The sequence below is a fragment of the Sodiomyces alcalophilus genome (genome assembly GCF_042370955.1).
Source record: "Sodiomyces alcalophilus JCM 7366 unplaced genomic scaffold ACRALscaffold_3, whole genome shotgun sequence".
Taxonomy (NCBI): Eukaryota; Fungi; Ascomycota; class Sordariomycetes; order Glomerellales; family Plectosphaerellaceae; genus Sodiomyces; species Sodiomyces alcalophilus.
In genome coordinates, this window is record NW_027263534.1 from 2,045,925 (window position 1) to 2,072,924 (window position 27,000).

A 27,000-nucleotide genomic window follows, 5' to 3' on the forward strand; every position below is an offset into this window, starting at 1 on the left:
AGGCGCTCTCCAGGCCAAATCCACTATTCCATGCCTTGAACAATAACGACATTAAACACTGTCAGAAACCACGGTCCTGTCTAATAACCACAGCACTGAAACAAGTCGGAAGTTTCTTAAGGTAGGTACTCAACATAACATACATTGAATCCTAGAATAACAGTTCAAGAAGAATGTGGTCAAGCACAGCATCGATCGTCTACAAGGTCTATGTAAAGAACATGGAATGTATTCTCTGCAGACGAGACGGAGGCAGCGAATCATATACGTTGTACGGTATTTTCACTAGGAGGCGTGGGTTTGCTAGAAAGTAATAGCGGGGCAACGGTACTTTGTACAGCCACTAATTACTGCACTTTGTCAAAGTACAGAGTACAAAGTAATTACTCCATCTCAACACCTGATTTGTCTCGTCGATTACGGGTGTAGTTATAAGGGATCCCTCTATATATTAAGAGAAGAAAAGATAGAGAAAACGAAACATGGGACTTACTTCGTAGCTATCGTAGGCTGCTTCGTTGATATGTCCACAGAAGATTACATATACACGACTACTCCTTTAAAGCACGCGATGCACTCTCATGCATGTGCTTGTCCCTGTCTCTCCTCCCCGCAGAAAGGCAACTGGTTTCATTTACAGACGCTCACGTCTACGTTCCGCCCAACCAATGAACAGATCCTCACCCAACCTGGTGGCAGAAATGTACAGTAATCTGGCTGCATCATGCATGCAATGCAATCCATTCCGTACTTTGTACGTCCCACAAGAATCATCCAGCCACTCTAGTCCCCGGAAAAGACCATATACTCGGCAGGGTTCCGTTCCATGACAACCCCCCGTGATCACAGACGACCGCGGCCACCGGTGGACGACAAGATTTGCCGCCCCCTCCTCCGCCGCCTGCAAGGTCCCGTGTTACAATCGGGGATGGAGATGGTTTGGTCTTTCTCAACGGCAACGACCTCGTCGTACGCTGCAAGGGATTCGGCGGTGTGCGATTGCGTGTGGAGAAGGACGCCGTGGGGGCTTGTCGTCCAGCGGGCCAGTTCTTCCACGTCGCCTTGCGCAGATATCTTTCCCATGTATGCGTCAATATCGGCCGTCTTTTTGTGTAAAGAAATTTTTGGTTAGCTCATCGTGGTCCGCTGGTGGAAGTGCTGCGACTTCAATTATGCATACCTCGGCGAGTATTACGATATAGCGGTTGTCTGTGGCTCCCGCAAGGGGAGCAGCAGCGAGGAAGAAGAGGACAAGGTGAGAGATAAGACTCCTAAGTTGCATTGTTACGGGCGGTAGATGGTCCTGGCACCTGCGAGTTTGAGATGTTCGTCTTCTGGTGACTTATGTTCCCGATACGGGGGCAACAACTGACTCAAGTACGTAGAAGGACGGGGAATGCACAGCAATCTATCGATACGCGAGTTTGGAAGACAAAAAATAAGAATCTCAGAAAGAGACATTTCTTTTTAATGTCACAGGTCGACGCTTGTCTTACTCGGTGGGACCTTACGACATTGACTTCATATTGTCCTCCCTCGGATCGGTGCTCTCCGTCGGTGCGTTTGTATTTGTTTGTCTTTGCACAGTCAAACCGTGACTTGGCTCAACCGCATGGTCTCACCTAACCTCATCGCCGAGGGGAACACTCAACCGGAACACATACAACAACGGGGCGGGGCCACGCCGGCGTGCCCGCGGTCTATTGCAACCTCACCTCCCGCCCCGTACGAGCACTCTCCCTCACAGCCTCCAAGATCCTCAGCACCTCCCTCGCCTCGGTGGCCTTGACAGGGATATCCTCCTCCTTCCCTGACCGCAGCGCCCTCCCCAACTCGTCGAAAAACTGGATGTACGTAGCAGGCGGCTTGGGGGCCTCGAGCGGCACCTCCCGAATCGTAGCCCCATCGTCACCCACCTGCAGCAGCCGCGGCTTCCATGCGTCATCCACGCCGAACCCGGGATCCGACGGCTTCATACCGCCCCGTAGCTGGTCCTCCTGGGGGTCCAGCCCCCAAGTGCGGAATGAACCTCTGGTACCACGCAGCCAGAACCGTGGCTGCGGGTCCTCGACGCTCATGACCCCGGCACGCACCGTGACGACGGTACCATCCGCGTAGCTCAGCACGACATGCACCCCATCTGGCTCCTCCCCCTCTGCCGCAGCCGCAGCCGCATCATCGTCAAAGAGCCTCCCGTCGCGCTGTCCGACCAACCGCCCATACACCGCCCTCGGCAGCCCGAAGAGACAGTACGCCTGGTCGATAAGATGGCTGCCGAGGTCGTACAGAATGCCACCGCCTCGTTCCATCGGCAGCGACGCCTTCCACGAGGCGGCGGCGGGTTTCTGCGGACGGAACCGGTCGAAATGCGTGTCCAGCTCGACGGCGCGGCCCAGCTTCCCTTCGGCGAGGAGCGAGCGCAGCGCGAGAAAGTCGGCGTCCCATCGGCGGTTCTGGTACACGCAGATCCGGCGGTCGACGCGGCGGGCGAGGGCGATGAGGCGGTCCGCGTCAGCCACCGATGGGACGAAAGGTTTCTCGACCAGGACGTGCTTCCCTGCTTCCAGGCACCGGGTGGCAAAGTCCAAGTGCGTGTCGGGCGGGGTGAGGATGGCGACTAGGTCAACGTCGGGGTCGGCAAGCATCGGGTCCAGCGAGGTGTGGTGTTTAAGAGCCGGGTAGTCACGGGGTGCCGAGTCGGGGCCCTTGTCGGGGTTGCGTTGGATGATGGTGTGGAGATTGAATTGGGGATCGTGGTTGAAGAAGGGGATGTGGAAGACTTTGGCCGAGAGGCTAGGTTCCCATGTTAGTGAGAGGGGTTGCGAGTGAGGACATGGCCCAGGACGAAGATGCTCCTGGATCCTCGCAAGATATAATCAGAGGCACGTACCCATAGCCTATAACGGCCACATTGATCTTTTTACCGGATTCTGCCGTCATTTTGACTGGGGAGGCCAAATAAGAGCGCTACCTGACCTATATATGAGCGTAGTTGTGCGTGTGAGGGGATGGAGAACGGAGGATGGTGATAGTTGTTAGGTACCGAGTAAGACGTTGAAGTAGGATTTCGAGAGTACAAGAACAATACCTAACAGCGGGGTAAGTCATCTTCGTACTTCGTACCTCTGTACTAGGCCGCCTGTACTTTCGTACTTTGTCGAGTCGGACCGAATGACTCTTCGACTCGCATATCCTGCGCGGCCAACAGTATTCGTATTTATTCGGTGAGTGGGGGTTCTCGCTCCAAGCTGCACCGATCGACCGGCGTCTGAAAAGCCGCATCACCACCTAAGCTGGGGAGACCATGTCGCAATGATACACTTCCGTGTGAATAGGAGAAGGGAATAAGTCTTTGGAAACCAACGCCCACGGACTACTGCGCCTCATCATGTTCCCAGTTCAAACCGTAAAAACCTCCGAGTCGCCCAGTCGCACATGTCCACCGGGTGGGTATATGAAAGAAACCATACAAAATCCAACGAATGCCCATGACCAACCCTGGACTACCCTCATGCACCAAGGAAACCCGACATGAAAGCAATGGAGAATCGCGACGCCATGCTGTCCGTGCTATAAGACCCGAAAAAAAGGGAACTAGAACATGCTCATCCTCTTCCAGACATTGCAATCACCGAAACTTGGACCAAGCATTCAACAACGACCGCGCAACGAGGCCAAACGTCCCGACAACCACGAAAATCTGCGTAAACTCGTACCAGTGCTTCGTGCGCACCTCCGTCTCGATGTAGTCGTCCGCCGCGTTGCCGTTCTCCAGTGGCGGGAACCGGCCCGTCGACAGGTACGTCTCCATCAGCGCGTCCTTCTCGTACCAGCGCTCGCGCAGCCAGAGGTCGAACTCGGCCTGGTCCTCCAGCGGGATCTCGTCCACCCGGAACCGTCGCCAGTGGAAGTTGACCGACTTGGGCGGCCTTCCCTGGAAATACGTGCTGGACAGGGTGAAGTATTGTTCGCCGAATTTGCCTCGACTACGTCGCGTCAGGGTTAGCGACTGCGACAAGAGCCAAGTCATTTTCATGAGCGGGAGGGGAAAAAAAAAAAAAAAAAAAAAAAAAAAAAAAAAAAAAACACTCACGGAATGCCTTCATAGGCCACGGTGCAGTCGTAGATATACTCAATGGTGCCCCTCAACTCCCGGAGGCAAAAGTACATGCCCGTGCTCCGCGGCAGCAGGACATGCTCCGGGTCGCGGAGCCCCGCCTTGACCGCCCAGGCAGCCGACTTTCGGCGGCCGTTAGCCGACAGATTGGTGCCCTCCGGGAAGAGCAGCAGCCACATGGGGTCGAGATACTTCTCCCCGTGCGCTCCAGTACGGAGCGCCTTCAGCTTGTTCAGCCTGTACGCCAGCCGTGGCTGGTCTGTGGCCATTTTGCGCGACATGAAGATGAAGCCGTAAAACATCATCCCCCAGCCCACGATGGGGATGTACTTGAGCGATTCTTTAAGAATGATGTAGATGTGGCCGTGCATCGAAGGCGAGTTTGCATAGCCTACCCACCAGAGGTATATCCAGTCGGTGTAGATCTATTGTTTTTTCCAGACAGTCAGCTGCTGACCCGTCATGTACCACGGAGAGAGAATGCGTGTATGTGTGTACCTGGTGGTTGGCAATCATGACCATGCGTAGGGGAAAGTCAAACTGCACGAGGCCATCCGGCGTCTTCTTAATCTGGCCGGCCACCGAGGCATCACCGCTGATACGGACTGTGGTCGGGCCCCACCACTGGGTCACGGTGGTGATGGCGAGCGCAAACGACTGCTTTGTCAGGGCGATATAGGAGTAGAATATCTCGCGGTTGATCCAGTAGAGGGGGGATCCGAGAACCTGTGTCGCGAAGATACTGCGGACGGCAGAAAGACATGTCAGACTTGAATATCTCTTGGGGAGGACGGAGGCTGGATGCAGCGGGATCGGGGACAACGCACACGACGCAACAGGTGTTTAGGTAGAGAGCCAACGCCAGGCCGCGGAGTATCTGCATCAAGCGGCCATGCCTAACACGGCCGGCTGGGTGGGCATCGAGGGGCATCTTGGTGATCCCGGCGTCCGGGCTCGCGGTAGGCATGCCGGCGTCGGGAGGACCAGGTTCGGGCTTGTCGGTCGTCATGATGACGGTTAAAAATGCCGACAGAGACAAGAATGAAAAGGTTCTAGCAAAGCTGAAGCTGACGGGCGAAGATTGTACAGGTTCGGGGTCGTCGGTCGTCGGTCGAAAAGAAGAGGTGTCGTGGAGGATGATCGATGATCGGAACAGCCGGAAGATGGTGGGCCTAGGAGATATAGATGTGCGGGAACGGAGGAGGCAGCTGACCAGTTGGCATCGAAAAGTCGAAAAGGAAGTTCGAGAGACGAGGCACAGCCTGAATGAATGTCTCGCTTAGGTTGGACCTGCTGGGTGAAGGTTTTCCCGTGGGGCTTCGAGCTTTGTTGGCTGCTGCCTGCTGCCAAGGTAGCACGAGGGCCCCAAAGATGCGTCGTTTGTCCTTGGTCCTACCGAGCGGAATCCAAAGTGGCTTTGCCGTCGTCTTGGACCTGTGCAATATGAAAATAAAAATAGAAAACCAAACTACAGGTCCAGGTCCAGGCCGAGGTGTAGACTGACCGAGGTTCCGAGTGTGATATGGCGGATAGAGAGAGAGCTGGAGGGGAGGGATCCGACACTCGGGGCCGAGGACGGAGGGTGCCACGGTGCCACCAGAACACAAGCGCCAATTGGTCCGGGAACACAAGGTGGATGACCTCAGCTGCGTGACCTTTCAGGTCTCAACCGTCAGGTACGGTACTGAGTACACGTGCCATCCGAGATGAAGTGGGGCAACCCATCAGCCTGTCGTCTTTGTACCTTCGATGAAGAAATACTACATACGAGGTATATACGAAGTACAACAGGGTTTGAAGACAAAAGAGACCTCCAAAACATAGAGCTAACATATCAATGGAGCGTTGATTTATCACGTTTCATTATCTACCATCTAGTCTACACAGGATTCATTTTCGAGCGTGTCAACAAAGAATAATCAAACTGTGGCCAATTTCACCAACTCCGGCCTCGCCCATTGTATCATCCACTCGGATTCCAGAACTTCTGCGGCAGTTGGCCTATCCGCGGGATTAAAAGCCAGCATCCGACGAAGCAGATGGATCAACGCATCCGTTTCTTCGTCGCTCAGGGTGGTCATTCCATCCCTTATTCGCGGATGCTGGATATCATGCTGAAATAGAGTTGCGAGGTCTGGATAGACATGACGGCCACCTTTTGGTCGTCCAGCCTCATCCAAATATTCGAGACGTGACTCCCATTTCGCGTACAAGTTCGGCGGCAAAGGCCCGAGGATGTCGACCATTTGAGATATGACATCATCGCACGTGGCCAGGGTTGCGTCGATGATGGGCCGTGGTCCGACGATTGACCATATTGCGCAGGCGAGAGACCAGATGTCGGACGGGTAGGAGAAGCGTTGCTCCGGTTCGAGAAGAATCTCGGGCGGTGTGACAGGGAGAGGAGCGTGGCACTGCTCTCCTATGCGTGGCTCTATGGACGGCTTGAAGGCCTCGCCGAAATCGCTAAGAAGAATCCTCGCTTCAGTTGGCGAAAGGTCTTTGGCACGCTTCCCGAGCCACATTGGGGTGACTCCGTAGGGGGGGACGCTCGGCGATAGTGGCTGACCATCCAGCCGGACGACCGGGGCTGTCTGAGGCGGTCCAAACTGCCGAGAGATTTCTTCTGGGGTGTAGTCGTCGAAACTTGAAGGCAATCTTATTAAAACATTTCCAAGATGGATATCTAGCAGCTACATTAGAATATTTGTGCAAAGCATCAAAGGCCAGGAAATCCGTTGCCGCCTACCTCCATGGACGTAGCCTCGAGAGTGAACGAGATGGACTGCCGACGCGAGTTGTGCGGCCACAGCACGGGCCGTCTCTAGAGGGAAGAGCGTCGAGCTACAGGCGTCCGATATACTACAGCGAGCAGGTGTCATCGCATAGGCCTGGTGCGTACCGTTCGGGCCATCGATGCTAAATTGATGTCTTAGTGTCGGGATGGGAATTTCCCGGGGGTGATCGTTACAGCCGCTGGAAGAGTTGGAGATATCCTGGAGTATTGCAGCTTCGGACGCGACTGAATCTGCCGTGGAAATCTTTACGGAGGCATATACTCCCCGCTGGTCGTCACGCGCGAGCCATATTGTGCTATAGGAGCCGAAACCGAGCTTGTTGATAATTCTATAACGATCGCCGAGAATGTCGCCAATGACAACCGGGTGGTAGCCTCCAGGTCGATAATCTTCGAGACTTTCAAGGCTATCAATCCATTCATACTGGGCCAATGGGTCTTGGAGGCGAGATGATGATTCGGGCTGCGTGGAAAGTGGAATGATGGATTGTTGAGCGAATACCGTACGCTTTGGGGTCACTGGGGGTCGGGAACCTCGACTACATAGTGCCCTAAATGACTGAAGTAGTGGTCGTGAAAGGTGCCTCATGTTGGCTGTGGGATGAGATGGATGAATTTGGCGTGAGAGTTTTCATCGTGGGGGACTGAGCGTTTAATGGTCATTGATTGATGGTAGGCATGAGCTGCATCGCTCCCTATGCAAGCTTAGACAGAACCGACATCCGTTCCCAAAGATGGACATCCATGTATCTGGCGTAAGTCGCAGCACGTCCCTCTCCATACTCTTCTCAAGCTGAAATCGGTCTTCGATACGCGGAGTGTCGAACGCGCAGCAGCATGAGATAAAAATGTCGGTTTGCTTAGTCGTTGTATGGCTGTGTTGGAGGTCGTTGGAATCTGCCAGGCTTGGTGGGGAGGTATTACGGGATACAGGACGTTGTTGGTCAATGCGCAAAAAGATGGCCGAGTTATTTGGACCAATCAAAGCCGTGCGCTTCGACCAACACGTGTCTAAAATTAGAAGCCAACCAGGCACTTCGTACGAATACTCTCAAAATCTGGCGCTCAAAATCCCAGATTGGGAATTCAGCCCAGCTTAAAGTCTTATCACTTCTAATCACTCGGACGCGCTGTCGCTCGCCCAGCCGAGCCAAGCACGCCAAGTCCCCTCCAACCAGCCCTACGGATATCATCAGCAACCTGATCACATCAGTATCATTCAGTCAGTCTCGATTTCAAAGTCGGCTGGAACGAGTTTCGACAGCAAAGTCGCAGCGCAATTCAACAAACCGAGGCAACGCGCGATTCGGAGAGCTGACTACCTAGGTACCCATCTGAAAAGGAATATGTACAAACCGGGAAGGCGTCGAGGTTAGGTACGAGTACCGAGTACATCATGCAAGAGTCGCCTCCCTCCTTCAGTGACGTAGCTAGTACTGTGCACAGCATCATCCGTACGATATAGTGTACGTACCGGGGAAGACACGGGCTGGAAATACCTGGGTTGCAATAATTCCCTCAGTTGACTCGTTCGTCGCCGTTAGCTACAATACCCGATACAGGAAATAGTAACCTGGACTCGACCTAGCCATTAACAGTTTCTGATGCTTAATACCGAGTAATTGACGGAAAGTCGCGCTCGAGAATCCGCCCACTTACTGGAATGGACTGCCGTGTCTTCCGGCACGACCCTTTCTTCTTCTTTTCCCTTTTCCTCAAGTCCTCCCTTCCTTTTCTCCCCCATTGAATCCTCGGCAGAAGCTACCTCGCTGTTCGTATCTTGTGGCAACTGTCCTCCCTCCTTCTACCATCCGATCATTTCTGTGACGCGGACCATGTGCGAGTCATTTCTGTGCTTCAGTAGATAACACCAGCGTCACCGCCCTCATCAACGTCGCCAGGGAGGTTGTCGATTTGTTTGCTTACTCACAACTCCTCCGGTCCTCAGAATTCTTTTACCTCTTTGCCGCTACAGTTATCGACTTCAAATCCTCCCAGAATGACCAGTCTATCTCTTCTCGTCCGATTTTCCCTGCTCGCCTCGCTTGCTCCCCTCGCGGCGATCGCCTCGGGAACCGCGGGTGCGCCAACGCCAGCACCGACAGCCGATGCGACAGCTACCCATGTTCGTAACCCACCCCTCAACCCGTCAGCGCCGTGGGTGTCAGTCGACAAGAAGGGGATACCTACAACCGTGACACCCGTCCCGACAACGGTCTCTGGAACCCCTACCGTCGTGTCTGGCGCCCCCAACGTGCTTACTGGTACCGTTTTCACCTACACCGACTTCCGGGAAGGAAAAGTCGTCACGAGCACCGGCGACCCTCCCCTTCCTACAGCCGGAAACAAGAACGGCAAAGGCGCATTCCCGCCGTGCAGCAATCACGATGGCCAATTCGCCCCGTTTTGTCTTCCCGCAGCTGGCAGCGAGCTCCGTCCAGGAAAGACCTACTATGGTATGTGCTATTGCTACGCAGGTTCGCTCCTCCTGAACCCCGTGGGACAGTGTTGCTAACAAAGCTGGTGCGACAGTGACTTGGGACTGGTCTCTTCCGATCCTAAAGTCGAACACGACCCAAAAATTCAAGATCAAAATCCTGGGCCATTCACTCAACGCCACCACGGATGACGTCGTGGACGAGGTCCTCAACCCGGACCTCGAGCGTCTCAAGCCCGTCAAACACGGCTTTTTCCCGTGGCATGTATCGGGAAAAATCATTCCAAAGGGACAGGAAAACGTCACCGTCCGCCTCACGATGCAGCGTTTTCTCGACGACGAGGTGTTCGACGAGGACGCCATAGGGGCCGATATCGCAGGGCCAACGGTTCTGGTGCGCCGCGAGAAGAAGATGCCGCCCAGGACTTCGTCGGGGAAGTTGCCCGACGGACACGAGCTCTACATCGCTCTGCCGACCGTCTTCGGCTTCATCCTCCTCTCCGTCTTTGGCGGATTCATCTGGAACCGGAGGCTCCGCCGCATCGGAATCGGAAACGTCATGAGCACCTCCCGCCCCGGCCAGGGCGACCGGACGTCCCGGGCCAAAAAGCTGCTGGCCAAAATGACAAAGGGGAAGGGGAAGGCGACGAGGGAAGCGGCCGTTGGGGAGGAGGCCGTCCGGTTGATGGCCATGGACAGGAATTCGATGGCTCTGGAGGACTCGGAGTCGGATGACGAGTGGATTGACCCGCAATATTCGGGGAGGAAGTCGACCAAGGTTGAGAGTCGTTGGCTAGAGCGGAAGCAATCTTGAACTTTGCCAGGTATATGATGTAGCATGAGAGGATTAGAGAATTGAAAAAGCATTGCATTGTCTCTTGGATAGAGTCTCGGAGACGTCTTGGTTACCGCGATGCCACAACCTGGTGTCTGGCATACTTCTGATCGATATCCAACAATTTCTCCGCCTGAAGGAGCAATGGTTGTGTGACGTATCATGATAGAACAGAACGTGGCACATCGACGGAGAAGCATTCACGCTCTAAAATGGGTGGGTTGCCAGAGGATCGAGCGTTGATCACCCACCTGCACGAACGTGTCGCTGCCCTACCAGACGTGAGCGCTACCCCGTGGCCTGCAGCTTCTTTGCCAATGCGACGGTTGGGCTCTCACAACAGTATCAGCTCTCTCGGCATACAGCGTAAGCTGGCTCTGCTGTTGGATTGGTTTTCTCTAGAGGGTTGCTCTGAGAGGAATGGGCGAGATCACCTCGGGTGACGTGACAGCCGCCATCTGAATGGATGCAGAATCTACTCGAAATCAGGGGTCATACAGAGTTGTTCTGGGATGCTACATTTGAATTCGGGAAGGAAATGGGATCCGTTTTTTACCGTGTCGGAGCAGAGTGAAAGGATTGACCTCGGAGATTGCCAACGTCGGACGTATGCGTATGGATGAGCTGCGAGTCCTTGGTAGAACGACCCTGGGAAAAAGAAGAGCCGACTAGGGTGTTCATTACGCTGTGGATGGAGTCCATCGGATCGGGTCGGCGGACGAGTGCCAGGTTCAGTTGAGGTGAAGTCAGCGTAAGCAAGAGGCAGATCTCGGCAATAGATGGGCGGAACGAATGCCGCGATGAAGAAAAGACGATGCACAAAGAATAGCTGGGCCCCATAAGGCCAGTCGCACTTGCGGTCGGGAGTCAAACATTAGACACTGTCGAGCAATAGAGGCTTCAGTTCCCCGAGGCGGCCCGTGAAGAAACCAAATAGGTGTGTACTTCGTATGGGCAAATCTTTGCGCCGAGTCCTGCAAGACGAAGAATTCTCTGGAAATGGTCGTCTTACGCGAAGCTTGTACGTTCCCGCATTCTTCAAACGGCAAGTCGCGTGGTTGCTTCGAGATTGCAGTTCTGAGAGCCGAGAATGTTTCGGATGATGAAAAGGATGTCGAGGGGAGTTTCTAATAATAGACCAATGGTGGCATGGCATAGCTGTGAATGTGCACCGTCCGAATACTCGTCGGGACCTTGTGCCGGACCAATGTCAATCGATGCCGAATTGGGGGAATCCCGTCGCTGCCCGTCCCGGGGCTGAGCACTTAGTACAACGTACACCTGGGTCGCTCCGCGCATCAACGGATGACATGCATCTTTTCATCCAATGACTGACATGTTGTGGTCGGGCTGGGGAACGGGCCTCGTGCCCTCCGACCGTAGACGGGGGCAAGACAGTTATGTTGGCCCATAATCGCTGCAGCCGCCCAAACACAGCCAAATGAACTCGGCCCGGAGGCTTCCTGACGCTGACGAAAAGGTTGAGCCCGCGGTATGACGATGGCTAGGACGTGCGGTAAAGGCTTGGCTACCCCCCCCCCCCCCCCCGTCTCGGGCGTTCTGTTTCTCGGAGCATGCTATAAGAATCCCCGGAGACCTTCCGAGTAAAGTGAGATGCCTCGCCGCATCTCCTTCCCGTGCCACATTAGCTCCGATTCAGCGATCCGACGTGATGGAAGAGTCGACCGTCTTCGGCGCCGAGGGCCACCCTCTCGTACAGACCGTCTTCAGCCGAACGCGCATGGACATCGGCTCCCTGTCGGCCGTCTTCGCGCTGGCCTTGGCCGGTTACGTTCTGGTCAAGATCCTGGTGGCAATCTGGTCGGAATGGAGAAGCCCGTTGAGCAAAGTCCCGGGGCCCTGGCTAAGCAAGTTCACCGGTGCATTCTGGGTTGCGTCGGTCGTTCAGGGACGCGCTTTCAGGAAGGCGTTCGAATATAGCCAGACCTATGGGCCCATCACCAGAGTTGGTAAGTCTGCACCACCCAACTTTCCCGGGCTCTGTAGCCCAATGGAGTGTCTCGACTCATGTCTTTTCGCAGCACCCGACCATGTCATTGTCTCCGATCGTCGGTCTGTCCACCAGGTCCTCGTGGAGTTTGATCTCCGCAAGAGCCAGCTTTACGACAAGTTCCGCCCGTCTCGGGAGGGCGATTCCCTCTTCACCTTTCTCGACAAGAAGTTGTACCGACAGCGTAGGCGCCTCCTGTCGCACGGTTTCAGCATTAGCTACCTTCGAGGCCTGGAGCCCTTGATGAAGAAGTGTGTCAAGTCGCTAGAAGATGTCCTGGACGAGCAATGCCGCCAGACCAATGGACGCGCCACCATAGATGCCTGGAATCTCATGGGCTGCGTCACGGCCGACATTATCGGCGAGACGGCCTTTGGCGGGTCCTTCGACCTGGTCAAGAATGGACAGCATCCCATTCGCCAAAGGTTCTCCGAGAGTCTCAAACGGGGTACTATGGTAAGTCTGGCACGGCCAGGATGATGAAGGGCGATAGCCCCCGGGCGGAGCGCGGATGCTAACCTGGCCCAAGTACCAACTCATGCCGTTCTTAAAGTACCTCCCCTTCATGCCTCCATTCCAGGACCCCGAGTTGCGACGGCTCCTCGACGAAGTCATCGAGCGGCGAAGGGCGACGCAGGACAAGGGACCCAAGCAGGACCTGCTCCAAATCCTGCTCGATGCCCATGACCAAGACCCCAAGGGTTTCCCCCACATCGATGTCATCTCGGAGATGCTGGTCTTCCTGATCGCCGGCAGCGATACTCCGTCGGGGACCATGACTTTCGCCATCATGTTCCTGATGAACCATCCCGAGGTGTACCGCCGAGTGGTGGACGAAGTTCGAGGGGTCTTCCCAGAACCCGACTCGGAGGTCACTGACGAGCAAATGGCCGACTTGCCCTACCTGAACGCGATACTCAAGGAGACGCTGAGAGTCATGAATCCTACAGCGTCCGGTAAGAACACCGCCCCCTGATGGCTGATGACCGGCCGAGCCCATGGTGTAACATACTGACGCAAAATGCAGGACTGGCGCGACAGACGGACGAAGACTTGATTCTTGCCGGCCACCTAATTCCCGCCGGGGTGAGTAGTGTAGTTCCATCATTCTGACCCCAGTCGGTTTCTCGGTCCGAAGACTCATCATCCGTGCTGTCTACAGACTCGCGTAACTGCCAATACCCTAGCTCTGCATTGGGACGAGAAAGAATGGCCCGACCCCATGAAGTTCGTCCCAGAGAGATGGCTGGGAGAATACAAGGGGATGCAGCATAGTGAGAAAGGGGCTTGGTACCCGTTCGCTGCGGGAATGAGAAACTGCATCGGGAAGCAGTGAGTTTTTCCTTCCACAGAGTGGAACGGGAAGTAATGAGCGGCAAGCTAACGAAGATCAAAGGTTTGCCTGGACAGAAATGCGGCTGATCTTGGCCTCCCTCTTGCGAAGATATGACCTGCACCTCATCCCGAACCAGTCGGAGGAGATTGTTCACTTTATGGTGATGCACCTGAAGTCTGGAAATTATATGGTGGGAATCGAACCAAGGAAGGTGAACAAGTGAAGACACATACGTTGGGGAGGCATAGCGTCGGTGTTTTGCATTAAAGTGTGCATTATTTCATGGTCATGATGGTTCTGGGAAAGCGGTTACGAAGTAGGATCCGGTCGTGATACCATGGCATTTCTCGGGGCGTTGACATGATTAGCGTTGATTAGGTAATTATCATCCGTTTGTATTACGTATACAGTGAGATTGACTTGACTGGGATTAACTGGGCACTCATTTAGGTAATTCGTCTCTTTAAGGTGGTGAATTTCCACGGGGTGGTTACTCCTTTGGAACAGAATCAATGCGTCTCGGATAAGTACCTGATTAACACAGGTCGGGTACCGAGTTCGGCTTAGAGCCGGCTCACATGTATTACTGTACATCGTCTGTACATCGTAGGTTCTGCCAACGCTGAAATTTTGATACAGCGAATTCGGCCGAAACCCATCGACCCATCTCCCTTATCTCCCTTGCCGCAATAAAGACCTCGGAACAAGATGGCTGGTGTCAGAGACAGTTTTCAAAATTTGGAAACACACAGATTAAAGCTGGAAGAGAACATAGCGAAGCTCAAAGAGTCACTACAGCACTGGCGCCAATGGGACGCAGAATACGAGACGCTCAAGGAAGAGATCGAGTCGCTCCCCAAGCCCGTCAGCCAGAAAGATGTCACGAGAATACGAGCCGAATTCGACAGCCAAATCATCAACAAGAGCGAGATTGACGACATCTTTGGCCGTGTCGGCACAAGACCTGCCGAGCAGATTGTGAATCTCTTGTCGCGACGCATCGACTATGTGACCAAGAACGTCGAGACGCTCGAAAAGCAGATTCAAAACGCCGAGCATAAGCACGCCGCCATCTCCGTCGTGGCCTACCCCGATTCAAGAGATGAAGATGGCCTACCCATGACCGAGATTATAGAGGAGCTTGACGACGACGGCAATGTGGTCACTTCGCGCCTACAAATGCCCGGTGACTCCGAACCTCAGGTTCGGGAACTATTGGACAAAGCCGGTATAAAGGAACTTCCGGATGAAGAAACAGAAGCATCCGAGTTGGCGTCTCCGTCAGCGACTACCGGTAGTACCCCGGATCCATCGTCGTCAACCACCCAGCAGACGTCTCCTCCATCTTCTCCGCCCCAGTCTCGTCCAGCTCAGCCCCCTCAACCCCCATCTGATGCATCGCCAAGTAGTGTAGCGGACAATACACCCAAGCCGAAGAAAAAGAGCGTGGCCTTTGCGGAAGGCCCGTCACCAGGAAAAGACGGGGACGATGAGCCGACACCCCCGAGGAAGGCGGTTTTGGTTCCGGAGGATACCACGCCCGCTGATAAACCACCAATCTCCAGAGTAGCCCAACGCGTGGAGAAGATTGTACAGACGGCGAAAGAGCAAGAGGAACTAGCAAAGCAGCAGCCGCCGATCATTCCAGAAGACGAGTCGGAAGAAGACGCTTTCCTGCGCCGGGAGATGCTTAAATACGGCATGGAAGAGGTCGGAGCGGTGGTGGCAGAGTTGACCCTCGAGGAAGGCACCGATGACGATGAGGGATTCGACGAGTCGTGGTATTCCGACGAGGACTACCAAGATGACGAAGAAGAGGAAGACAAATACGGCCGCTATACCGGCAGTGTAGTCGACGACGAGTACCGGCAGAGGATGCTCGAGTTGGAAGAACGGCTGGGCATCAAGTCACGGGCCACAGACACTCCACCGACAAAGGACGACAACGGCTCAGGCGATAATACTTCGGATGACGATACTGAAGGCATTGGCCGCATCGTCATCAGACATGACGACCAGCCAACATCAACACCACAAGCCAAACCCCCGCTGGCGTCGTCGCTGAGCAGCGCCAAGCCCGCTTCAGCACAGCGGCAGCCACCAAACGGCAAGAAGAGCGTTCGCTTTGCCGCCGCCCTGGACGTCGCCCCCGACCATGTCCCCGCGATCCCGAAGACGACAGTCCCGGCGCCCGCGAAGCAACCTTCCCGGCCCGAAGTCGACCCCCTGAGCGACGTGGTCGAGCGGACCGGTCCTCCGCAGCGATCCGATCCGAGACCAGACCCCCCGCGCAAGACGTCCCGGTTCAAAAAGAGCCGGGCGGAGGAGACTGGGTTCGCCGACCCGCCCGCCATGCCGAAGGGACCCATGGACGTGCCCATGCGGTTCCGCGACCAGGATCGGCCCGTGGCGCCGTCGGGACCGGAAGGGCACATCGTGGCCGAGTCGATTGTGGAGAAGGATATCGTTCCTCCTCCGCAAGACGCGGGCGACGAGTTGGACGATGAGTTCATCGACCAAGATCTCGCGGAGCTGTATCACCGTAAGCGGCGTGGGTTTATTCAGAAGCACGGCGGATTCGTCAAGGAGGAAGAGTTGCCCATTCAGCCTCTGGACGATGAAGAGCGGCCAAAGATGAGCAGGTTCCGGGCTGCGCGTCTTTCCAGGCAGTAGTCTACCTTTTGTCGCTTTATCTAATGATGCCGGTCTCTATACCCCTAGACCATGACGATAGGATGAATTGGACGAGGATGTCTGGCCTGTTGACCCGGGCAAATTGTGCGTCAGCGTTGTGACTTCGTTCCAGGGTTGAACACGAACATTTATGCGCCGCCTCGCAGGCTGTCTACCGCCCACCTAAGCATTGGACGAATGCTTGTATCACTAACCACGGCTACAGTTGACATCGGAGTGCTCGTACATTTATCACTCTTCTCGCCTTTGACGAAGATTCTTGTCCTCGACAAGTATTTTCTCCTTGGCGAGAAGAAGTACATACAATGGGTTGCGGTATCCGTCTGCTTCTCCATTCTGCATGCTGCTCCAAGAACGACACCTACGGGAAGGGGTTCTCTGACGCAATATCCGCCACTCGTTGGCAAGACGCCATGGTAGAGCGTTCGTTAAGCCCCTGACATGAGAAGATCTTTATCCTTCCGAACGTTGATCCTAATTGTGCTTTCAAAGTCCACATGCATTTCCGACCTGGATGCGCTTCCGGGCGTCGCTCGTGATATCCGCCAACCCCAATTATGGTTATTTATAATATAACGCTGCTCGTGCGCCCCTCTATCCGTGGTTAATCGTGGCCTGGCTAAAGTCCATTCCAGTCTGCTCGGCGAGCTGTTGGAGGCGCTTCATGTTCTCTGCCTCCTTCTCCTTCTGCTTCTGCTCCGGGCTCTTCATGTTGTCGTACATCATCTTCTCGGCCATGGCCCGCACCTCGCCGTCCTTGATGGAACTGAGAGAACTCTCGCCTGGCTCGATCATGGTCACGTCAATCTTGGGGGCACTGGTGACGACGTGGGGCCACCACTCCATCTCGTTGGACTTCTTCAGCTGGATGTCCACTAGCTTGACGTCGCCCTCGCTGGTCATGGACCATGTGGAGTCGTCTACAACGATGGGGTGCGGGAAGTCGCCCTAGAGTGACGGGAGATTGTTAACTATTGCGCATGGGGCAATCGCGAGGGACTCGAAAATGTTGGGCGGGGAGGGCATGACAAAGGGACGGTGGACAATTTCACCCACCTGGATGATGGGCTCCTGTCCCTTGATGCCGGCTTTGATGGTTGTCCGGGTGAATTTGATGTCCAAGTCCCTGGCCTTCAAGTTGGCCGGCACGGAAAACTCGACACTGATGGATTCGATTTCATTCTGCTTGACTGTGTATGGAAGGGCGGCCTGCTCCTCGTCCTGCTTCTGGCGCGCAGCTTTCTCTTCGTCGGTCTTGGGCTCTCGAAACCCTGTGATGCGAACGACCAGTTAGCCTGGACGCTGGGAGTCGGTAGGGACAGGAACGGGCGCCGTACTCACTCATATTTGCTGTCTTTGGATATATGCCTTATATGGGAGTTGCGATACAAAAGGCAGAAGAGAATGTCCTAAACCAACAAGGACCCCACCTCCACAGGCACTTTTAGTGGAATATTTCGAAATGATCGTTGCAACGGCTTCCGTTTGGCGGGGTAATTTTAGCTACGTATCCAGCTCCTACCGTGTCAGCTGTAGCCGATCAAGCTTCTGTGGAGTGCGGATTACATAATCCCTTATCGATAACAAAGTACCTAGGTACTCAGGTGCACGGATCAAGCATTTTAACGACGCCAGAGCCTCCCTCGGAATCTCTCTCTCTCTCTCAACTTTGCTTCCAGCCAAGCAACACACTTCGACCGCTTTCCATGGACAGGGACCCCGTCACTCAGGGCACTTCTATACCAACCCCTTGATTCACTTCACTGCGACTGCCCGTCCATACATATACCCCTCCTGCAATGGCGTCCCAAAAGTCGGGGGCGCCCCCCTCGCCCAACTCCGACATCTGCCCCGTCTGCAAAACGATGCGCTACCTGAACCGCGACCTAGAATTCCTCATCAACCCAGAATGCTACCACCCAATGTGCGCCAACTGCGTGGCCCGCATCTTCGCCGACGGCCCCGCCCAGTGCCCTTACGCCGGCTGCCAGAAGACGCTGCGCAAGAAGGCCTTCAAGGCGGCCTACTTTGGCGACCTGACGGTGGAGCGCGAGGTGGACATCCGACGGCGCGTCAACGCCGTCTTCAACAAGGAAGAGTCCGACTTTGAGTCGCTCGCCGACTACAACGCCTACCTGGAGCAGGTCGAGGATCTCACGTTCAACCTCGTCTCGGGCAACCCGGACCAGCGGTCCAAGGCCGAGGCCGAGATGCGCGACTGGGAGGCGAAATACAAGAGCGAAATCGAGGAGCGGAGGCGGCAGGCGCGCGAGTCGGAGGCGCAGCGGCTCGCGAGGGAGCGCGAGCAGAAGGAATCGGCGCAGCGGCGCAGGCTCGAGGCCGCGCGCGAGGACGCCGAGGTCAAGGCCCGCGAGGCCCGCGAGAAGGAGGAGATCCTCGACACCCTCGCCAGCGGCGACGCGAGCCACGCCCGCGCCACCATGCAGAAGATTGCGCTCAAGAAGCGGGGCCAGCACAGGCTGGACGCCGCGCGGTTCAGCCTCACCGACGCCGCGGCGTCGAACCTCTCCATCCGCGGGCTGAAGAAGGAGAAGAAGAAGCGCGAGGTGGTCGACGAGGGTCCCTACGACCCGTTTGGCGGCGTGGATCTGTCGCTGCAGCGGTATACGCTCGGCCCGCTCGACGGGTACCGGAACGACTGGGTGGATGCCGCGCGGGCACGCAGCGATATCGTGGTGGGGGGGTACAGCGCCGAAGAATATCTCTCCCGGGCCATGTTCGAGGCCTTTGCCGGTATAGGCGTCTTTATCGAGGACGAGAAGGGCGATGGGGACTTGGCGACCAGGGAGGCGGTACAGGCTGCTGCCACTGGCGAGACGGCCCAAAAGATGGATGTGGACGTCTTGTCATGACGACAGGCGTGATTCGGGGGTTGTTTTATGGCTGTTGTGGCTGCTGCGTAATGTTGTATTATACCAAAGATGAACATGTGGATTGCATAGCGACGGCGTTTCGGTTCGATGCAATAAAGTACGGCCTACTAGGGGAAATTGGTCACTGCAAAGTGCATCAGGATATAACCACAAAGAAATACCCAATATTTTGTTCCCAAGGCGCAATGTTGTCAATAAGACTTGAATTCGTCAAGTTTGATGTCTAGATAATAAGACCTAGCTCCTGGATGCCACCAGTCTACTGCGCACACTTCTCCATGCGCACTGATGCCTAAGAAAAAAGAAGAAAGAAAAGGAAGGATTGCCCGGTAAACGCCTCGCTGGGAAAGGTGTTGAAGAAGAAAAGGTGCCATGTGTGGTCAGAAGAAATAACCTTGTTCCAACCTCGGGGGGCATTTTCTTCGAATTCTCTTGTACTGCTGCTTGTCTTTATGTACTGATTTGTATTACTGCTGCTGATTCTGCCATGGCGTTTGCTGCTGCGGCCGCGGAAAGACGGCAACAGTCTGCAGATTGTCGAGTCCACCCCCTATTGGTTGCTGGTTGTGCTGCCACCCCATGCCGGTCTGATGGTTGACAAAGGCAGCCTGTCGGAACGGGTTCGTGCTTCCGGTGGGTTGCGCCGCGAGCGCGCCGGCGCCGGTCGCAGGCATCTGCTGCTGCTGCTGCTGTGTCTGGGTTTGTGATCCTCCAAAGTGTTTCGCAAACGGGTTCGTGCCGGTGGCCATGGGCTGTAGCGGGCCGCCGGGCGGCGCGGCGGTGTTTTGCGGAGACTGGAAGGGTGGGGACTGCGTGGCGCCGAAAGCCTGCTGGTTCACCTGCGGCGATTTCGCGAACGGGTTCGTCGATTGTCTCTGGAGCCCGCCGGCGGGCCCTGGCGGACTGGTCGCTGATCCGATGGGTGGGCTGGTGGTGGGCATACCGGTTTGTTGGCTGATCATCATGGATGCCCTGAATGGGTTGGTAGTCGCTGGTGTTTGCAGGTTGGCCATCCCCGTGGGGGAGCTCATCTGGTGGAAGTTGGCCACATTATCCTGGGGAATCGTCCCCAGACCGGCAGGCTGGAAAGCCTGCTGGGAAGTGAAGCCGCCGAACCCAGCTCCTGTAAAGTTGAGTTGCATTTGTTGCGGTTGCTGTGGCTGCTGCTGCGCTTGACCCCAAGGGTTGAGGTTTTGCATGTTCGCCGCCTGCTGAGGTTGATAGGGATTGTTGGAGAAACCTGGCGTGGCCTGCTGCTGCCCCATTACTTGTTGCTGCTGCTGCAAGGATCCATTGGGGACGAACCCGGCCGAGTTGGTCATCTGTACCGGCATCTGAGCGTAGTGCTGCGGCTGAGGCTGTGGTTGTTGCTGCTGTTGGGTAAAATTCGAGGCCAAGGGGGTTTGATTCTGCTCGATGGATTCGAAAAAGTCGATGAGATCTGGGGCCGGGCCTTTGGCAGGTTCGGGTTTCGATGGCTCGGCGGGAGGTCCGTTGGGCTCTGGGAACTTGCTGCTCGGTGCCGGCTTGGAATCGGACGGTGTCGCCGCCGCCGACTTGGAGGGCCCCGTGGCGCCACCGCTCTTCTTTGCCTGGAGCTCGGCGATGTACTGCCGGCGATTGATCTCAAAGTCCGGATCTTTCACGTACTCCTCCAGTTGCTGCCGAAGATTGGTGGGAGCATGCTTCAGCTTCGGAACCTCGACTCTGGTCAGATGCTCGAAACGGCGCGCCACCCTCAAATAGCTCACGACAAAGTCGGTCTGCCTGGCGAATTGGCGGTAGATATCCAAGGCTCTCTCGGCGTCTGGTTTCGAAAGTTCAAAGAAGTGGCCTGCAAAAAGGTCAGCAGACGCAGCCCAGGGCAAGTCAGAGCCACCGGTGCTCACCCAGAATATTGATCATGGCTTGATTCATGGCCTGGAAGAGCGCTAGGAGATCGAGGACGAGCAGCCGGAAAGCGGTTTGGACAATTTCAAAGGAGTAGTCGTCCTCCATGATCTAAATAAACAACGAAGACAGTCGACAGTCAGCTCGACTCGAACAGAAAAGGACGGGAGAGAGCATGTGTAGACGTACATCGCACTTCAACAGGGCCGAAATCTGGCGTTGAATGGCCTCGGTCTCCCGAAGGAGGCCCTTTTCCACGGTCAACTTCTCGAGGCGGGACACCTTCACCCGAACCCAATCGCACTTGGTATCGCGGTATGCCCGTGCTCTTTCATGTATGTATCTGGCGTAGACTCGGATATTGCGGCCTTGTGTCTGGGCTGCGCTGGACGGTTAGCCAAAGCCTGTCTGTTTACTATTGATGCGATGGGCACGCTACACACCATCTGTGATCGTGGTGATGGTCAGGAGGCTCGTGTGGTGCGAGAGGTAGGCCAGCGTGGCGTCGGGCGAACCCTCACGGATCATGAGGTGGATGGTGATCAAGCTCTTGAAGACGACGGTCCATGTTGAGTCCCGGAGGCGGAACGACAGGGCCCTGAAGATCTCGCCGACGCCGGCCTCGCCCGAATGTGTTGCCACGAGGATGTGTTCGATGTACTTGGTCTTGGGGGGCGCCGCCTGGAAAGAAAAAGCCGACCATGATCAGTCTACTGCATACTGCACGAGAATGGGGAGGAGGGTGGGTATTGTAATGTCGTCGCGTATTCTTGGTGCCATGTACCTTGATCTTGGTGGCGCCCTTGACAGACTTCTCGAACGAGCTCGACATGGCTGACGACGGCCTTATGAACGGACGAGGGGTTTTATGGAGGAGACGGAGTTCGAGCGAACGTGGAATCTAGCGTCGGTTGCAGCAGTCGGATTGGGCAGCCAAGAGGTCGGTCGTCTCCTGCCAGGCCACCTAGACGTCGCGAAAGGTTGAAGTGAGTGAACGATAGGAAACGAGGGGGACTTTTTGCCTGGTCAGCTTGGTCGATGGGCCATGACACGGCTTCTTAGGTAGTGGTTTAGATGCAGAAGCCCAGAAAGCCGCAATAAGTATACAGACAAATGCTGTGTGACAAATGTTGTGTTACGCAAGGAGTTATTGTGCGATGATGGTGGAGAGGTGTCTGCCACGTCGCAGCGGTATGCCGGTGAGATATAATTTACGTTGTTCAGGTCGGCTCAATTGACGTCCACGAATCCACGGGGGGTTGGGCTCCCAAAGTGCACCCAGCCAAGATGTCTTGGGGGGTCTTTGGACAACAAAGGTACATACAACGTACTCTTAGATACGCAGTACCTGGGCTATTGCTTACAGGATCTACTGGTTATCAAGTACCTGGTAGACAATTGCAGTACACCAATACGTCAGTAGTGAATCCCCCCGGTTTTGCAGGTACGAAGACGCCATTTCAGATAATTGTACGGATAGAAATCGCTGTTTGATGGTACGAAAAACAAACTACAACAGAAACAAGACTAACAAATGGGCAAGATGTCCTCAAGCCGAACAATCAAGAACAAAGAAAGGAGACGAAAAAAAAGCCTGCCCACGCATGCCATGCCAAACAGCACTTTTTGGGAATGAAAAAGGATATGGAAAAATCCCCTCCACAACCAGTAGTGCTCCTCCCACAGATCATCTTCCAATTCAAGTAAAAATCAGATTTGCCTTTCATCGCGTCCGATGCTTAACAAGGTCATGTGGCCGAACGCCGAGATCATGGCCACCACGTCCTTCCCAACTCTGCCCTGAAGCCCCCCGAGAGGGGAGAGCTCGGAAGATCCGGAACGTGGCAGCTGCATCATATATCCACGAGGCTATCATCACCTGTTCATCTCACTTGTTAGCATGCCAACAGGTTATGCGACGTGTTGGGGAGGAAAGTAGACGTACGGTTTTTTGAAATGGAAGAATCATAAGGAGAAAAGGAAAAGAGATTCCAAATGGCGAGGCTCGCAGAACCTTTTTATGAGTTTGCGGCCAGGTGGAGCCGGTACGGAGGTACTTGTCTCTGATTGCTCTGATTGCATCACGTGGGTTCAGTCTCCCGGATAAGTGCCGTGAAGTACAGTACCTATGGAGTTCCGTACCAGTTACCTAGGTACCACGACGTTGTATGAGAACACTTGGAGAGACTTTCAAAAGTGTGTTTATACTTTATCCCATACGATTTGCTTCATAGGACCACAGAACAGATTGATCCGAACGTTCCAAAATGACAATAGAACTCCTTTGAGGCATCCAAACGACGCCATTATAGTAGACCAAGCGGCGCTCGCTCAACATAATGTCCGTGAACTGACCAAATGCACACCCCCCCAACCATCCCAAACTCCAGACCGCGTCAACAAACGCCACAAGTACCCAAAAGTAACGACAAACCATGTCCTAAAACAACGCCGTTCCGACCCATCCCGACGAAATCACCTCACCAAACAGACGACGAGGTGGATAGCCACGGCAGACCACCGCGCCCGGTTTTCGGCCCAGCACAACACAGACATCTCCGTTGCTCCCCCAGATTCGTAACGGAGCAATGCGAGCACACGCGTTTCCCGCAGGCTCCACACGTGTAGTCGGCCTCGAACCCGTATCCGTCGACGTCCATGGTAGAACTAAGGTCGACGTCGCAGGACTCGCAATTGGCGGATAAAAACGAGGCGAGGTCGACGGGCGGCCCTGAAGACGGCGCGCTGGGCCTGGGGTTGGAATTGATGTGCCAGAAGCTATGCAGCGATCGTTGTGCGGTTGTCGTTGTCGAGAGATGGGTATGAGACGCTTCGGGGGTCGGAGATGGAGGGGCGGCGGCGGGATAGTCGGACTGTCGTGACCGCTGGGCGGAGAAGAGCATGTTGAGAGTGCGTTCTAAACACAAACGAAGCGGATGGTTAGCCCGGGCCCCTTATATATGCCGTATGCCATGTCCAGGTGTGCGGTCGCGTTTGGGTGGCGACGGGGGATGAGAAAAGCTTACCGTGGATCTCCTCTTCCGAGGGTCTGTTGTCGCGAATGCGCTTCATGGTGCGGCTGGGCAGGTGAGAGGGTGTAAGGTAGCGCGAGGACATGGCGATGACGGGCGATACGGGCGAGATGTCTGTCTCCATTGCGTCCGGGCGGGAGGTCGATGAGAAGCACGTGGAAGCGGAGAGCTCGGAACAGGATCGCTTGCGCTTGACCATTTTGAAAGGTGGTGGTGGGTACGGGTGGTGATGGGTAAGAAGGCTTTTGATGGTCGACGGAAAATTGATTAGGGGATATTTTTGATGTAGGTATTGGATGAAGTCTGGGTTGTGATACCTTGGACTGGGAAATATGGTATGGAAATACGGAAGCGGACGCGACACACGGTCTGACGTCGCGTCACGTCAGTCGCGCATCGTTCCCAAGTTAAATTGACCAAGGTACTCTACACCCCAACCCCTGTTTAAATGTTCAAAGTGTACTTGCGGAGCTTAAAGAAACCAATAATATCACGACAATAAGCGGAGTAAGGTACAATTAGGTACATTGAAGGCAGGGCTTTTTCTATATGAAATACAAGGGTTTAGATGTACCAAACTAGGGTAACTTAGTATCCTGTCAATCTACCTTGTAGCTCCTTAACAAGCTGAAGTAACAGCGTCAATATCTCCATACCTAGGTAGGTAGGAACTGACCAGCGTACGTTGTACGAAGTATACGTTATACGGCTGCTTTAAAGCGTAAGGCTAGCGTTATGGATAGTTACGTTGTATGTTATATCTATACCTACGTTACAATCATTTTTATACGTTTTTTGATTGGATTACATAAGGACTGGGTGAGTGGGTGGCTGTTAGGGCAGAGACGTTTTCCGAACCTTCAAAACCTTCCTATTTAGGAAGGTTTTGAAGGTACCCCATTGTACAATTAAAGAGGTGTTATAGTGTATTAGCATTATATGTGCAGAATGGGTACCAGGTACTTTCCCAGCCACCAAAGTAATCTCCTTGATTAGTAACGACTCCACCACGCAATGAAACTCGATGAAACGGGCAATTAAATAGCCACACTGTGGCTCAGTGGCTCAGTGGCTCAATGGCTTACACTTGGACAACTCAACTCGGATTCCGACTTTAACTTTTGAGAAATCCCACCACTCTTCAGAACAACAACACAATAAGCCAAGGCCCTGGGCATTTTCATTTCCATTTCGTGGATTCTGAGTTTCTCCTCAGGGCGTGACTTACTGATCGATATGGCTTTCCAACGACCGGCCTGTATACTCTCAAAAACGGCCTATCCACCCCAACCGTATCATCAACTTCACGACATGGATTCCCGTGATAGTCTACCCAGTTCATACGATATACTCTATAGTGCTGCGTACGACTTTACTTCCCGGCTATTATCCGTCAGAACTTATCCCGAGTCTCCTTGTCTTTCTACCTCGTTTCTACCCTAAAAATATCCTTCAAGCCACCCTCTCTGCGTCTCGTCACGCTTCTCAAAGGGGCACAATAAAGTTCCCAGGGCGCCGCCACAAGGTTTTCAGTTTTCTCCGCCAGCTTTACTTTGGAGTTGAGTTTGGAGGCTACTGAAAAGTAAGTACGTCTACCCTCCCCAGTCTCCCGCCTATATAATATCCACCAGTTCCCCTCTACTCCATACGCGCCTGTCCTCTTCCAACCCGTCCCAGCCCTATCTCCCTACACCCACCCATAACATCTACTATACCTAACGCCCCTTTCCCACGTCGTGACCCGACATGTCCTCTCCCCCTTCCAACCGCGGCTATAGCCCCGTCTACACTGTACCGCCACGACTCGATGCACCAGTCCCTCCCAGCCCAGTCTACAACATGCCGCCACGGCCCAATCCACCAGTCCCTCCCAACCCCGTCTACAGCATGCCGGCACCACCTAATCCACCAGACCCTTACAACCGTGCCTATTCGTACAACATGCCACCACCATCCAACCCACCCGTCTCTTTCAACCCCGTCTATTCGTACAGCATGCCACCACCGCCTAATCCACCAGTCCCTCCTCCGTGTTCAGGGTACTCGGACTTTTCTCTGGCCTCGCTGTGCCGGACCGTAGAGACGCTCCTGGCGGAAAACAACGAGCTCCGGGGGATGATCTGCAGCATGCAGCAGGAACTGTACGAGGTGAACGAGAACGTAGACGTGATGAACGAGGAAGTGTCCGAGAATGCCGAGCACACCATCGAAATTCAGGAGCAGCTCCTCGAGACCAAGAACAGATTGCTCGATATAATCGAGCTCCATGTCCAGAGGGAAGCCACTACGGCGGAGAGGCGCTCGGCCGATATGGAGAAGCGCGCGGCTGAGATGGAGGAGCGCGCGGCCGAGAGGGAGGAGCGAGCAGCCGTGATGGAGGAGCGAGCGGCCAAGATGGAGGAGCGGGCGGCCAAGATGGAGGAGCGCGCGGCAGAGGTGGAGGCGCGAGCGGCCGAGAGAGAGGGCCGGGCGGCTGAGAGGGAAGGGCGAGCAGCCAAGATTGAGAAGCGAATGGCCAAGATGGCGAAGTAAGGCGCTGACATGGTGGCATCTGTTGACTATGTGACATTCACTGCCGACCTGTGGTTAACCCGGGTCAGTCTATATATAACGTCCTGCATATACTAATTCTGTCATGTCGTCCAAGGAAAACAAGTCCTCAAAAGTAAACAAACGAATGCTGTGAATATAAAAGAGAATGAGTGAGGAAAGAAAAATACGAGAAAAGCAACCCCCCATCTAACACTCTGCCCCTCAAACATCATCATCATGGCCCAGCAAATCGGCAACATGACTGGAATATTCCCGACGGCCCAGCACGTCCTTTACCTTCCGCGTATTCCACTTCTTGTCATTCTTCTTCGCCTTACTCGTCTCCGTAGTCCCTCCTACCTGGACCCGAACCTTTTTCAGGGCCGGTCCGTCTCCGTCTCCCGCCTCATCCTGCTCCTCTTCGC

At 54.7% G+C, this 27,000-nt stretch overlaps 13 protein-coding genes across 13 annotated transcripts; 7 read left to right on the forward strand and 6 right to left on the reverse strand.

The window, feature by feature from the left end:
- Positions 1–173: 173 nt before the first annotated feature.
- ACRALDRAFT_208863 (uncharacterized protein) lies at positions 174–1,341 on the forward strand (the record flags this gene model as incomplete). Its single annotated transcript, XM_071022523.1, has 7 exons — positions 174–298; positions 372–412; positions 534–692; positions 779–816; positions 850–1,083; positions 1,133–1,255; positions 1,318–1,341. The coding sequence occupies 7 exons, from the start codon at positions 174–176 to the stop codon at positions 1,339–1,341; spliced, it is 744 nt and encodes a 247-aa protein (XP_070875984.1).
- A 359-nt stretch (positions 1,342–1,700) lies between these two features.
- ACRALDRAFT_1069646 (uncharacterized protein) lies at positions 1,701–2,940 on the reverse strand (the record flags this gene model as incomplete). Its single annotated transcript, XM_071017689.1, has 2 exons — positions 1,701–2,793; positions 2,891–2,940. 2 exons carry the CDS (start codon positions 2,938–2,940, stop codon positions 1,701–1,703), a joined length of 1,143 nt encoding a protein of 380 aa, XP_070875985.1.
- A 688-nt stretch (positions 2,941–3,628) lies between these two features.
- On the reverse strand, positions 3,629–5,126 carry ACRALDRAFT_2026913 (uncharacterized protein; the record flags this gene model as incomplete). The annotated part of the gene is made up of 4 exons (XM_071020427.1): positions 3,629–3,986; positions 4,094–4,542; positions 4,616–4,859; positions 4,945–5,126. The coding sequence occupies 4 exons, from the start codon at positions 5,124–5,126 to the stop codon at positions 3,629–3,631; spliced, it is 1,233 nt and encodes a 410-aa protein (XP_070875986.1).
- Positions 5,127–5,759: 633 nt separating this feature from the next.
- Positions 5,760–7,503, reverse strand: ACRALDRAFT_1075710 (uncharacterized protein; the record flags this gene model as incomplete). Its single annotated transcript, XM_071018418.1, has 4 exons — positions 5,760–5,781; positions 6,068–6,803; positions 6,867–7,338; positions 7,417–7,503. 4 exons carry the CDS (start codon positions 7,501–7,503, stop codon positions 5,760–5,762), a joined length of 1,317 nt encoding a protein of 438 aa, XP_070875987.1.
- Positions 7,504–8,515: 1,012 nt separating this feature from the next.
- Positions 8,516–10,490, forward strand: ACRALDRAFT_1075711 (uncharacterized protein). The gene is made up of 2 exons (XM_071018419.1): positions 8,516–9,370; positions 9,447–10,490. Exons 1-2 carry the CDS (start codon positions 8,914–8,916, stop codon positions 10,163–10,165), a joined length of 1,176 nt encoding a protein of 391 aa, XP_070875988.1. The 5' UTR covers positions 8,516–8,913; the 3' UTR covers positions 10,166–10,490.
- Positions 10,491–11,927: 1,437 nt separating this feature from the next.
- Positions 11,928–13,886, forward strand: ACRALDRAFT_2135137 (uncharacterized protein; the record flags this gene model as incomplete). The annotated part of the gene is made up of 6 exons (XM_071024088.1): positions 11,928–12,156; positions 12,229–12,653; positions 12,727–13,153; positions 13,225–13,283; positions 13,360–13,529; positions 13,594–13,886. 6 exons carry the CDS (start codon positions 11,928–11,930, stop codon positions 13,754–13,756), a joined length of 1,473 nt encoding a protein of 490 aa, XP_070875989.1. The 3' UTR covers positions 13,757–13,886.
- A 355-nt stretch (positions 13,887–14,241) lies between these two features.
- On the forward strand, positions 14,242–16,206 carry ACRALDRAFT_1049204 (uncharacterized protein; the record flags this gene model as incomplete). Its single annotated transcript, XM_071015583.1, has 2 exons — positions 14,242–14,827; positions 14,903–16,206. The coding sequence occupies 2 exons, from the start codon at positions 14,242–14,244 to the stop codon at positions 16,204–16,206; spliced, it is 1,890 nt and encodes a 629-aa protein (XP_070875990.1).
- A 615-nt stretch (positions 16,207–16,821) lies between these two features.
- Positions 16,822–17,572, reverse strand: ACRALDRAFT_2026917 (uncharacterized protein; the record flags this gene model as incomplete). Its single annotated transcript, XM_071020428.1, has 3 exons — positions 16,822–17,175; positions 17,284–17,498; positions 17,569–17,572. The coding sequence occupies 3 exons, from the start codon at positions 17,570–17,572 to the stop codon at positions 16,822–16,824; spliced, it is 573 nt and encodes a 190-aa protein (XP_070875991.1).
- Positions 17,573–17,876: 304 nt separating this feature from the next.
- On the forward strand, positions 17,877–19,834 carry ACRALDRAFT_1062629 (uncharacterized protein). Its single transcript, XM_071016640.1, has one exon. The coding sequence runs from the start codon at positions 18,027–18,029 to the stop codon at positions 19,098–19,100; it is 1,074 nt and encodes a 357-aa protein (XP_070875992.1). The 5' UTR covers positions 17,877–18,026; the 3' UTR covers positions 19,101–19,834.
- ACRALDRAFT_1012113 (uncharacterized protein) lies at positions 19,604–21,843 on the reverse strand (the record flags this gene model as incomplete). The annotated part of the gene is made up of 5 exons (XM_071014724.1): positions 19,604–20,955; positions 21,011–21,122; positions 21,201–21,391; positions 21,455–21,692; positions 21,796–21,843. Coding segments are annotated over 5 exons (1,941 nt in total), but the record flags the coding sequence as incomplete, so codon positions are not given.
- A 1,354-nt stretch (positions 21,844–23,197) lies between these two features.
- Positions 23,198–24,339, reverse strand: ACRALDRAFT_1081011 (uncharacterized protein). Its single transcript, XM_071019097.1, has 2 exons — positions 24,038–24,339; positions 23,198–23,928 (listed from the first exon to the last, which is right to left on the reverse strand). Exons 1-2 carry the CDS (start codon positions 24,240–24,242, stop codon positions 23,492–23,494), a joined length of 642 nt encoding a protein of 213 aa, XP_070875994.1. The 5' UTR covers positions 24,243–24,339; the 3' UTR covers positions 23,198–23,491.
- Positions 24,340–24,991: 652 nt separating this feature from the next.
- Positions 24,992–26,147, forward strand: ACRALDRAFT_1092998 (uncharacterized protein; the record flags this gene model as incomplete). The annotated part of the gene is made up of 6 exons (XM_071019646.1): positions 24,992–25,022; positions 25,105–25,236; positions 25,260–25,379; positions 25,454–25,518; positions 25,555–25,625; positions 25,675–26,147. 6 exons carry the CDS (start codon positions 24,992–24,994, stop codon positions 25,760–25,762), a joined length of 507 nt encoding a protein of 168 aa, XP_070875995.1. The 3' UTR covers positions 25,763–26,147.
- On the forward strand, positions 25,551–26,575 carry ACRALDRAFT_1092999 (uncharacterized protein; the record flags this gene model as incomplete). The annotated part of the gene is made up of 1 exon (XM_071019647.1): positions 25,551–26,575. Exon 1 carries the CDS (start codon positions 25,790–25,792, stop codon positions 26,573–26,575), a length of 786 nt encoding a protein of 261 aa, XP_070875996.1. The 5' UTR covers positions 25,551–25,789.
- Positions 26,576–27,000: the final 425 nt, after the last annotated feature.

Excerpts from the sequence above, each read along its gene's own strand:
- ACRALDRAFT_1062629 (XM_071016640.1), top strand. The coding sequence starts at position 18,027 with ATGGCGTCCCAAAAGTCGGGGGCGCCCCCCTCGCCCAACTCCGACATC.
- ACRALDRAFT_1075711 (XM_071018419.1), top strand. The coding sequence starts at position 8,914 with ATGACCAGTCTATCTCTTCTCGTCCGATTTTCCCTGCTCGCCTCGCTT. Across the intron at positions 9,371-9,446 it reads TCCAGGAAAGACCTACTATG|TGACTTGGGACTGGTCTCTT; the intron begins GTATGTGCTATT and ends CTGGTGCGACAG.
- ACRALDRAFT_1081011 (XM_071019097.1), bottom strand. The coding sequence starts at position 24,242 with ATGGTCAAGCGCAAGCGATCCTGTTCCGAGCTCTCCGCTTCCACGTGC. Across the intron at positions 23,929-24,037 it reads CTCGGAAGAGGAGATCCACG|AACGCACTCTCAACATGCTC; the intron begins GTAAGCTTTTCT and ends GTTTGTGTTTAG.